General features: G+C 62.1%; 1 protein-coding gene across 2 annotated transcripts in view; it reads right to left on the bottom strand.

The window, feature by feature from the left end:
- The window catches only part of ARHGAP4 (Rho GTPase activating protein 4), a 16,084-nt gene extending 8,704 nt beyond the window's left edge, over positions 1-7,380 (bottom strand). For both annotated transcript variants that reach the window (XM_040467497.1, XM_040467498.1), the window contains exons 1-7: positions 7,234-7,380; positions 3,114-3,321; positions 2,867-3,029; positions 2,587-2,649; positions 2,095-2,277; positions 1,321-1,449; positions 1,017-1,238 (exon numbers count right to left, since the gene is read on the bottom strand). In XM_040467497.1, the coding sequence (XP_040323431.1) occupies positions 1,017-1,238; positions 1,321-1,449; positions 2,095-2,277; positions 2,587-2,649; positions 2,867-3,029; positions 3,114-3,321; positions 7,234-7,300 (1,035 nt within the window). In that variant the 5' untranslated portion in view covers positions 7,301-7,380. The remainder of the gene's footprint in view (positions 1-1,016; positions 1,239-1,320; positions 1,450-2,094; positions 2,278-2,586; positions 2,650-2,866; positions 3,030-3,113; positions 3,322-7,233) is intronic.
- Positions 7,381-11,335: the final 3,955 nt, after the last annotated feature.

Below are 11,335 nucleotides of genomic sequence, written 5' to 3'. Positions count from 1 at the left end.
GGAGAAAACTTGCAGGTCACACACAAGTATCAGAAATCAGAATGGCATTGGGTTTCTCACCTAAGCACTGAAATCCTAGAGCGATGCCCTTACCAGTCTAAGGGAAAAATTATTTTCAACTCTGAATTCTATATCCAGCTAAACTACCAATCGATTTCAAGGATAGAATCCAGGCATTTTCAGACAAGCAGAGTCACAGATTGCCCGCGGGGGCGGGGGGTGGGAGGCGGAGGAGGGCAGAGGGTGAGGAGAGGGTGGCGGGGCTGAGCACTAGCCGGCCCTGGGAGGAAGTCGGTAGAAAAGCAACTAGCAGGCTGCTGTGAAGTTGAACACAGGGAGGGCAGCCCCAGAAGCAAGAGCCAGAACACTGGGAGGTGGCTGTTTCTGGGGAGTGGAATCGGGAACAGAAAGGGTGAGTCAGAGAACTGCTATGTGGCATCGTAAGCCTTGAGTAACATTTGACTTTTTCAACTGTGACTCGGGTCAAAATACAGAGTAAAAAGCTAACAGCTCCGTGTAACCCCAGGCCATTCAGTGCCCTCCAGGATAAACTGGTAGAGGAAAAAATAGCTCAGAGACCAATGAAAAGACGCTAGCTATATTCTACCGCTGCTTTGGTTCATTTCCCCTCAACCTTGAATTACAAAATGTCAAAGCATGCAGAACATTTGGAAGAGGAGTATATGGACAGCCATATACCCGCCTAGTACCTGCGTCAACCTGGTGATCTTTTTGCTGTGTTTGTCCTGGTGGGGACGTGTGCGTTCATTGGCTGAACTGCAGAAGTGAGCGGCACAAGTTTGCTCGCTTCAAACGCAAGTGGCCAAACTTACAGGGAGCCTCGTTTGCCTCGAGGACATTGAATGAGGGCTGAGCAATCAGCTGCGTGCAGGAGTTGCGACTCCCCAGCCAAGTGGAACTCATTTGACTGGACCACTGTGACAACAGAGACCAGAGAGCACAGAGCCCTTTGCCTCGCTGCTTGGCACATGAGGGGCAGGCGCCGTGACCCTCACCTCATCTCCCTCGTGGGGCTGGTAGTCGAAGCGCAGCGGGGGACAGAAGGCGACTGCGTGCACCTCCAGAACCTTGGCCTTGTCCCCTGGAGGATCTAGGGCCTCCACCGCCTCTTCCAGGCTGCCGAGACCCTGCATCTGGGAGGCCTGGGTGCGGGTCTCGGCAGCCGTGTAGCTCCGGAGCACCTGGCCCAGGGCTAAGTGGAATCCTGTGTCACAGCACTGGGGAGGAAGCCAGAACGCGGCTCAGGGTGGGCCCCCGGGGCACGGGGCACCGGGCGCAGCCTGCCCGCCTGGCACTCACATCCATGAGATCCAAGACGTCGTGCAAGTAGTAGTTGCTGACGGCAGCATTGACGCTGGCCAGGCTGAGCAGGTACTCGTTGCGAGCCTTCGTGCACTTGACTTTATGCTCCAAGAACTTGGCCTGACGCTGCTCAAGACCGCACAAGTACACCAGGGTCACCTACTCGGCCAGCCGGCCCCCATCTCAGGCCTTCCCTGGGATCTCCACCTCCACACCCCGTCTGCGTGCGGACCTCTGCCCCTGATGTCCCACAGGGCCCTCAAACGAACGGCCCAGAAGTCGCAGTGTCCTCCCCTGCCCCACCCTGCGACGCATGAACTCGGGCCCGCAACCCCAGGTGCGCCTCGGCTTCTCCTGGCTCGGGGCCTCCCCATCCTTTCAGGGGCCACCTCAAACCCTCTCTCCCCGCACGCTGGCCAATCACCCATGCCACGCGTCCTCTCGCCCCTCTGCAACCTTCTGGCACCGTGCGAGGCCGGGTGGCTGGGTGGGCGGACAGCCTCGGGAGCACCAAAGCTCTCTTGACTCCAGCTGGGTAGGGGAGAGCTGGGGGCACGGGGCAGACTGTTCTCCTGCCCCCGTGTCTACCATCCCAGCTTGAGGAGCCGTCCAAGGCCAGGAGAGCTGACCGGAGCTCCGTGGCTGTCCTCTCCCCAGCCCGACGTTCCCCATCCACGCACCACCTCCCGGCAGGCCCCAGTGAGGGCCAGGGACTCGCAGGGACAAAGGCCAGAACCGGAGCCTTCGAAGACGGGCGCCCTCCAGGCCCACCTTTTCCACCAGCCGCCCTCCCTTCTTGAGGGAGCTCTTGCGGACAGGGCCCGCCTCATTGGTGGCCGCGGCGGCGGTGGCGGCGGTGCGGCCCGCCCGCTTCTCCTCTTGCCGCTCAGCCTCCCGGAGCTTGGCCTCAGCATTGACGCTCTCCATGTGGTACACGTGGTACGTCTTCTTGGCCTGCGGGGAGGAGCGAGGCCAAGCCGCCCTGCTGAAGGCCACGGCCACAGCCAGGCCGCCCCGTCCTCCCCCCCCTCCCCCGCCCCCCGCCCCGGGCCATCTGGGATTCAGACCCGGGAGGTAGCCAATCCCACGAGAGCGCTCAGCCTAACCACCCTGTGCCCAAAGCAGAGAGAGAGGGCTGTGCTCGCAGTCCCCAAGCCCCAGGTCTGTCCCGGGCTCCCGATCCTCTGATCCTTGAGCCCGGCGCGGGGAGGTGTGATATGATGGCTTCCCTGCGCCGGGGGGTGGGCCCTGCCCTGTCCTCACCGTCTGAAGCTCCGACACCACCTCCAGGAGCTCCTCCTGCAGCTGCTGCTCCAGATCCTTGGTCTGAGGACGAGAGTGTGACCACAGCACTGCCCCCGCACAGCAGCTGCAGACCCGGGGGCGGGGGGGGGGGTGGCGGCGGGTGGTGCTGACAGCAGCACTCAAGACTCAAGGCTCCACCAGGCTCCCTGGGCCTGGCGCCCACCTGGCCCCGCCCTGCCTAGACCCTGAGGCCGTCCACACCTCCCTTGCCGCGAGCCGCCCGGGGCGAAAGCCTTACCTTCTTGACCAAGCGCCCCACATCCTCTGCGATGTGACTCAGGCGCTGGGCCAGGGGCCCGGCCAGCACCTCGCTGAGGGTGGCGCTCTCCCGGCTCTGCTGCCGCGTATGCTGCAGCAACACGGCCCAGCAGTGCAGGGGCGACAGCAGGGACGGCTCCTTCCTGGGGCAGAGGGGCACTCAGACCGGGAGCGGGGGAGGCGGGCTTCGGGCTCTACTGTGGCCACCCCACCCCGCGAGTACCCACCGGAAGCTTTGGTGCTCCCGGCCGCCGCCCCCCAGGCGGCCGCCTCGGCTGGAGAAGCGCTCGGCCAGTTTGTCCAGGCCCCGGGAGTACTCCAGCTCCACCTCGGCGCGCCGCCGCATGAACTCGGCCAGCTCCTGCAGCAGGTCCCGCCGCAGCTCGCCCTGCAGCTCCAGGCAGCGCAGCTGCTCGCTCAGCTGCCAGCGCATCTCTGCGAGGGACCGTGGCTCAGGCCCGGCCACGGCCTGAGCGCCTCCCCCCCACCCCCCGCGCCGTGGTTGCCCCCCAGACGGAGGAGGGGAAGGACACTGGCCCCCCGGGGGGGGGGGCACGCTGGGCTCAGGGCAGTCCGGGGTGGGGAGGGGGAAGGGGCCTCTGGGCTAAGGCTAAAGGGAACCGGCCAGGCCCAAGCAGTTGAAGAACAGGAAGGCTGTTGCGGGCAGACGGGCCGCGGGGCCGATCGGGGTGGTGGGAACCTGTCACGACGGTGGGAACCCAGAGCTGCCCCAGTGCCATCTGGCCCTGTCCCTAGCCAGGTGCCTTTCAACTGGGCTTCTCGTCACTCCGTGGTTCCTGGAAAGCCCCTGAGCTGTGTGTCCTGCCACTTCCTGCCCTTCGGGAGCCCAGGACCCCAGGCAGGGTGGCGGCCGCGCAGGGGCAAGGCTGCCGTGGCGCTCTGCCGAACCTGCGGCGAACTTGTGGCCACCAGTGGCCTCAGTGGCCGGGAAGCGTGCCCTTGGCCCCCCACGGGGAAAGGGCAGCCCCCTCGGCGGGGCCAATGGCCAGAGCAAGCTGGCTGGGGCTGACAAGGGAAAGGGACTGAGGGAGTTGGCCTGCTTTCGGTCTCCAGTTTCCACCCCCGGCACCCACCCACAGGGTACCCCACCCCCACCTCCTGGCAGAGGCACCACGCCCAGGGCCCCCACACCGCTGGCTTTTGACACCTTATCGCGGGCTTGATTTGGCAACACTGCTCTCCCCACGAAAGCAAAGAACCGCCTGAATGACACACTTAACCTGCTACAAACACCTTCTGCCACCCACCGGGCGCCCAGGTGGGCATGGGGGCTCCCGGGTCACAAGTCCCGGCCCGGGCTTCGGGCAAAAGGGTCGCCCACTTATTTATCTCCGTCCGTGTGCCCAGGGAGGGACATTAATCGATTTCTCCATTCCACAGAATGTTGATTACATACCCAGTCTGTGCCAGGCATGTTCCAGACGCGGAGACAGTGTGACAGAGGGCTGACCAAGTGCTTGCCCTCACAAAGCCAGGATGGGAAAGGGGGTGCAGATCACAAGGGGCCACACACATACTAGAACGTCCAGGAGCACGGGGTGCTGAGGAGGCAAACCCAGCAAGGTGAGAGCAGAGCTGGAGGTGAGGGCGGGAAGGGGTCCTTCTAGAGGGGGGCCAGGAGCTGAAGGAGGTCACACAGGGGGCGTGGGCCGTTGGAACCAGTGTGGCTGGAGCAAGCCGTGGGCACACGCAGATGGCACAGGGCCCGTGGTCAGGGAAGGACTTCCAGCCAGTCACCGAGAGAGAGAGGAGACACAGCAGCCGAGCACCACGGTCCGGCTCCCCCCTGGGCTGCCATGGGGAGGCCAGGCAGAGGTCAGGTCACCTCTCTGGTGGCAGAGAGAAAGTGCCCAGCTCCGGTGGCAGCTCCAGAGCCGCGCTAGGCAGAAGACAGCGAGGCCTCAGACCAGGGAGCAGGTGAGGGAGGAGGTGAGAAGCAGCAGGGGCCCATGTCCACTGAAGAAACTGCCCTGCAAACCGCTCAGCGCCTGTCCTTGCATTTGTGTCCTGCCAGTCACTTCCCAGGGGCCGTGGGTGTGGCGCCGCCTCCGTGGGTACCGCTTGCCGGCATCCCCATCTCCTTGTCTGCTCTCCCTTTAGAGAAGGTGTCTTTCTTTCTTTCTTTTTTTTTTTTTTTAATTTTTATTTATTTGAGAGAGAGAGAGAACGAGCAGGGAAGGAGCAGAGAGAGAGGGAGACCCAGAGTCCGAAGCAGGCTCCAGGCTCCGAGCTGTCGGCACAGAGCCCGACGCGGGGCTCGAACCCATGAACCAAGAGATCGTGACCTGAGCCGAAGTCAGATGGTGAGGGGTGCTTCCTGACAGGAAAGCCGCTGCAGAGCAGGGCAGGGCTGAGTGACCCAATCCGCTCACACCCTCTGAGGCCGGGCTCCAGCGGCTGGCTCTCCGCTCCAGGCGCCAGGGGGAGCGGGCCCTGTGCCACCTGCAATCTGGGGATTCGTCACTGAATCAGGGCAACGTTTTTGAGATCAAAGTGAATCTCATTTCATTCCAAGAAAGATCTGAAATGTCCCCACTCACCTCACCTTCCTCTGGTGTCTGCCCCGCCCTCCCAGAGCACCGGGTCCCTGGAGACCAATTACAACCGAACAGTGCTGAACAAAACAGCACGCCAGCCGGTTTCATTTTTTCTTCAGGGCAGCCGTGCCTCGGTTAGATACGCTGGCTGTGTCGAGTAGACTGAGCATCACCTGAACGCGGCGAGCTGGTGCCCAGTCCCCCGCCTCGGCCGGCACTCTCCAGTTCTCAGATCTCAGCTCAAATGCACCCATCATCAACCCTTTCCCGACCTCCTCCCAATCTAGCTCTGGCCCTCCTCCCACCCCCTTCATCCACCTCTGCGCTCTCCCCTTTTAGAGTGGCCAGCATCATTCTGGAACCTAATCGTGTTAGAGGACGTTTGCTGTCTGAGGGCAGGGACTGGTTCCCTTTTGCTCAGCGCTGTATTCCCCGGGCCTGGGACAGAAAAGCTGCGTGCAAAACAGCTGTGGAAAGGAAGGGTGGAATCCACATAGGCCTGAATTGCAGAGCTGAGCCTCAGGCCCCACCAGCACTTCCTGTGAGCAAGGCATACGGTCTCACTTCTGCTGACCGAAACCACGACTGTGCTGACCTTTCACAATTTAGGGTGTCAAGACAGTGATCCTGTTTTGTTTTTTTTTTTTCCCAGCTTGGTAAAAAGTTTTTTGGGGGGGAGGGTGGGCTTACAAGCTAAAGTCACTGGAGGCCTTGCTCCAATTCCCAATTTTTCAGTGTGAATTAACTGACCCATATTTGCTGACTGAAGAGTTTCCAAAGCCCTGCAGCCTCCTGACGTTTTGGGGAAACGGGTTGGGGGGTCATTCTCTCCACCTGCAGAGCTGGCACGCCCTGCAAAGTCACCTCAAGTTGGCTCCGGGCAGCAGGAGCTACCAGAGGGGAGGACCCAGGCACACTTTGGCGGAAACTGCTCGCATTGGTTAATTATGGTGGAACCTGCATCTCTGGGTTGGAAAGAATTTCAAAGGTCATCTCCGTGTCCCTCGGAGGAACCGTGACCGTGTGCAAGGCACTTCTCCCTGAGGTTCGGTTTCCTTCGTCGGGAAAACAGAGCGATTGAGAGTCCTATATGGAGGGTCACACATCTGAAGACACGGGGAAATTTTAGGGCCCCAACTGTTGGCACTTGGATGCTACCTGCTTTCCTTCGCAAGAGTCACGGTGCCCTGAGTAAGACCGACAGCAAATTTGCAAAGCTGATTTGCATGAGATTTGCACAAAGTGTTTCTCAGAACCCAAGGAGGTCTACCCCCAGAAGTCTTCGAAGCTGGCCCCGCTGTATCTCTAAGTGCCGGTTTCATCCTCAGACAGCGACCCTCAACTCTCAGCCACCTCGGTGCCCACCAGAGGGCCAAAAACTGGTTTCAAGGCAAAGCCATCACTACTCCAGCCACCTAGGCACGCAGACTCCCTTACCTCGGCCTCCCCAGCAAAACTGAGGTGTTCGATTTCACTGTGGCTAGAATGCCACTTTCAAGGGGGCCCCCTTCCCTCCTCGGGCTCCTTGGGTGAGGTGCAGGGGGACCCAAGGAGGGCAGAGCGACCAAAGGAAGGGGGGGGAAGAAGGAAGGGGGAACAGCCCGCGGTTGAGGCCAAGGGGAGGCGGAGAGGCGGGCAAGAGGCTCGGGCTCCCTCCCTCAACCCCCTCCGGAGGTCGCGGGGGGCTGGGGGGGGGGCGGGGAGCGGAGCAGCGGGCCCTGGGCCAGCGGCGGGACTTTTCCGGGTCTCCGCAAGGGAACCGGGGCGGCAGCGCCCAGCGCCCTCTCACCTTTGACTTGCGCCTCATACTCGGCCTGCGGCCCCCGCTCCCGGCGCAGCTTCCCATGCGCGGCCATGGCTTCCGGGCGGCCGCGCCGTCGAGCCCCGCTGCTCCCACGCGGCCGCGAGAGGCCGGGCGCCGGGACCTGGGGCTCTACAGCCAGCACCCTGCTCTGGCTCCGCCCCGCCCCGCCCACCCCCCCACGGCTCCCGGGGCGGGGCGCCCCCCTCCGGGCGGGGCGCCCCCCTCCCCTGCCTGGCGCCACCCGCGAGGGGTTCCTGCCTGGCAGGGTCCCGCTATGGCTGGACCTTGCTGCCCCCTCGTGCTGAGCGCTGGGCACACACCTGGGCTGCCCGTGCCCAATGCTCAGCTGCCAGGCAGCCAGGGCCAGTGTGAGGGCCTCAACGTTCCAGGAAGCTGGCAGCCCCCAGAAGCTGTCTGCTCACCGCGGCCCAACCACACCCTTCACAGCACGGCCCCGCGGCCTTCAATGCCGGTGGGCAGCGCTACCGTGGCTGCTCCGGGCCCTGGACGCCCCTGGGTCACCTGCTTCCCCCAGACTGCCAGGACATCAGATGGGACCTACCCATCTCCACTGCCAGCCCTGAGAGATAAGTGCATGCCCGGAGAGGCTGGTGGGAAGTTCCCAGGGTGGGTGGGGAAGGAAAGTCAGCGCCAGAGAACAGAACCTCGGCCATTGTTCCCTCGGGCCCCCGCCCCCCTTGTTTTGAGGAGAGCAGGGTTTGGCTAAGGTTCCCCTTCTGCTCAACCCCGTAGGGAGGAACAAGCCTCATTTCCCCATAGGTAGTTACCACTTCCTACCACTTCCTGCTGCCGGAAGACACTCTTGTGCGTCCCCCACCCCAGCTTGCACCTGCCCTGTTTTAGGCTTGGGGCTGGCGGGGTTCAGCCCTCCTCTTCCCCCCTCAGAGCAAGGCCTTAGCAAGCCTGAGGGCAAATCTTGGGGCCTCCCTTCTCCGGGAGTGCTGGAGTTTCCCTCTACCCCTCTCTACCAACTGGAAGCCCAAGGGCAACAGAGTTTCTCCAGTAAATTGGGAAGGCAGGGTGCAGGTGGCAGTTGACAAACCGGAGTAGACAACGGTCTCCAGTTGGGTGGGAGGGAGATCCCCGGGGTAAAGATGGTGGGAGAGGGGCGAGGCAGTGAGGCTCCAGACTTGTGCCCAGGGAGGCAGGCCTGTAGGCACCAGGGCAAGGAGTCCGGGCACGCATGTGTGTGCATGGATGTCAAAGTCAGGCTGTGTGCAAATGTGGGCACACATGACCTCGACCTACAGCTCTGGGAGGAAGGGAAGGCTGTTCAGGTACTTCCCGCCTTTAAACTATGAGCAGTTCTTTTGCCCAGAAGGGGAAAACATACCTCCTCAGCTCCCTGCCCACCCACCCCAACTCCCGCCCAGTACCCAGGCCCTTCTCTAAGACACCACGTGTCCATGGGGCCTGGGGTCAGAAGCCCCGGGAGCCGGCCAGACACCAGCAGGCCAGGACCTGGGCTCCCAGCAGCCGGTCTCAGCAGTACCACTGTTTGAGTCCTCCTACAAGGCAGGTGAGCCCCGTCCAGAGGCATGCACGGGCACTCCCGCCCCCAAACCTGCTCCTGTGTCAGGGACCCATGCCCTCATCAGCTAACCCCAACACACCTCGCCCCCTACGCTCCATCTGAGCCCTGACTGGTCCCTCAATGTCCCTCACCCACGCAGCAGAGCCATGCACGGAGCTCAAGCCCACAGGAAACTGCTGTGAACTGGCTTCAGCCCCTACTTTCAAATAGATGGACCAGAAGGAGATGAGATCAATGGGGAGACTGTTAGAGCTATCCACGTCACAGCGAGAATACACAAGGGCATGAATCAGGCAGTGAAGGTCCCATATGAAGATGCTGGGAGGCCCCTATTTTCCTACAAGCCTGCTTTCCAGAAGTGTAAGAATGGGGGTTTCAGGGGCACCTGGGTGGTGCAGTCGGCTGAGCCTCTGACTTTGGCTACAGTCATGATCTCACCACGCGGGAGTTCGAGCGCCACATCGGGCTCTCAGCTATCAGTGTGGAGTGCGCTCCAGTTCCTGTCTCCCTCTCCCTCTCTCTCTCTCTCTGGCCCTCCCCAGCTCGTACTTTCTGTCTCAAAAATAAATAAAAACAAGGGTGCCTGGGTGGCTCAGTCAGCTGAGTGTCTGACTTCAGCTTAGGTCATGATCTTATGGTCTGTGAGTTGGAGCCCCACATCAGACTCTGTGCCGGCAACTCAGAGCCTGGAGCCTGCTTAGGATTCTGCGTCTCCCTCTCTCTGCCCCTCCCCTGTTCATATTCTGTCTCTCTCTCTCTCCCTCTCAAAAATAAACATTAAAAAAAAATTTTTAATAAAAAAAATAGAATGCCGGCTTCAGAGGGGCGCCTGGCTGGCTCAGTCGGAAGAGCATGCAACTCGTGACCTCAGGGTAGTGAGTTCAAGCCCCACGTTGGGCGTAGAGATTACTAAAAGAATGAGAAAAATAATTTTGGGGTGCCCAGGTGGCTCTGTCAATTGGGCGTCAGACTCTTGGTTTCGGCTCAGGTCATGATCCCCGGGTTGGTGAGTTCAAGCCACGCCTCGGCTTCCAGCTGACGGTGTGAAGCCGACCTGGGATTCTCCTTCTCTCCCTCTCTTCCCCTTCCCCAACTCATGCTTGCTCAAGCTCTCTCTCAAGATAAATAAACTTAAAAAAAAAAAAAAGTTTGGGGGCTTCAAGGGTCAAGGTTGTGCACCCGGTCTGTGTACAGGTTCATCGCTTGGGGAGTCGTCTCCGGAGCCCACCCCCAGGCACACAGCGAGGAGGTAAGGCGGGGCGGGGGGGGGGAGGGGGCGGGCTTTCCCACCCTCGGCCTTCCAGCCTCAGCTCTGCTCGGCAAGCCGGCACAGAGGCGGCCCCTCCCAGAGGCGGGCGCTGCAGAGACGCGGGAAGTGCTGGGCCCCAAGGGCCACTCGGGCCTGCGGCTTCCCCTCTCCCCTCCCCGCCCCCGCCGCGGCCCCCACCTCCGCCCAGGAAATCCGACCGCCTGGGTGCCGCCCAGCGTCTACTCGCCGCCGGGGACGCAGGGCGCGGAGGGCAGAAGGCGGTCCGGGTCCCTAGGGGCGGGCCCAGGGAGGGAGGAGCGCGCAGCTGGGCGCCCCCGTGGGAGCGTCCGCGGGCTCCCTCCCACCCGCGCCGGGGCGCGGCCGACGCAGCGCGCATGCCCGCCCCGCCGCGGGAAGTCCGGCCCCGCCGCCGCCCGACCAGTCAGAAGCCCTGGGAAAGAAGCCCGCCGCGGCTTGCGAAGCGGATGGGACTGACGCCAGACGCGCGGGGCGGGGCGAGGCCCCGCCTCCCGACCCTACGGCGAGCGGGCGAGCCGGCGGGCTCGCGCAGGCGCACTGTTCCGCCCTCCCCCTCTCTAGTCGCCGCTTCTCAGGCGGCCTGCGGGTCACGTGCCAGGCCCGGCCAAAGAGAGAACGGAGCTCCCGCCGCCTGCTGGCGAATTACTCAGCCTAGCAGGGGCGCGGTGGACCATCTGCAGTGGCAGGGCGCGTGATGTATGGTGACAGCTCTGGAGTGTTGGGCTCCGCTGGGAGGTGGGCAGCCCGGGCACGGCCTGGCCAGGGACTAACAGCAGCAAGTGATAGTGCCGCCGCCAGAGGGAAGGACAGGGACAGAGGCACAGGAGCAAATCTTAGGGCTGGAGTAAAGCCATGAAAAACGGAGGACTTACGGAAACAGACCCAGAAATGCAGAGCACAAACTGCTGGTTGCCAGAGAGGAGGGGATGGGCGGGAAGGGCCAAACGGGGGAAAGGGAGTGGGAGATCCAGGCTTCTAGTTCCGAAGCGAGGAAGTCAGGGACTAAAAGGCGCAGCCTAGGGAAGATAGACAGTGGTATTGTGACAGCACTGTATGGCGACACATGGTAGCTGTGCTTGTGAGCACAGCGTAATGTATACACTTGTGGAGTCACTGTTGTACGCCTGAAATTAATGTAACATTTGCCAACCACAATAAAAAAAAAAAAAAGAGGGCTTATATTCTCCAGGAAATATGATCCATTTGTGAAAACCCAGAGGGGCGCCGGGGGGGGGGGGGGGGGG

Source organism: Herpailurus yagouaroundi, unplaced genomic scaffold, assembly GCF_014898765.1.
Source record: "Herpailurus yagouaroundi ecotype Mexico unplaced genomic scaffold, PumYag 67493, whole genome shotgun sequence".
NCBI classification, from domain to species: domain Eukaryota; kingdom Metazoa; phylum Chordata; class Mammalia; order Carnivora; family Felidae; genus Herpailurus; species Herpailurus yagouaroundi.
The sequence above is the reverse complement of the archived record's forward strand: the minus strand, read 5'-3'. Positions and strand labels throughout refer to the sequence as shown.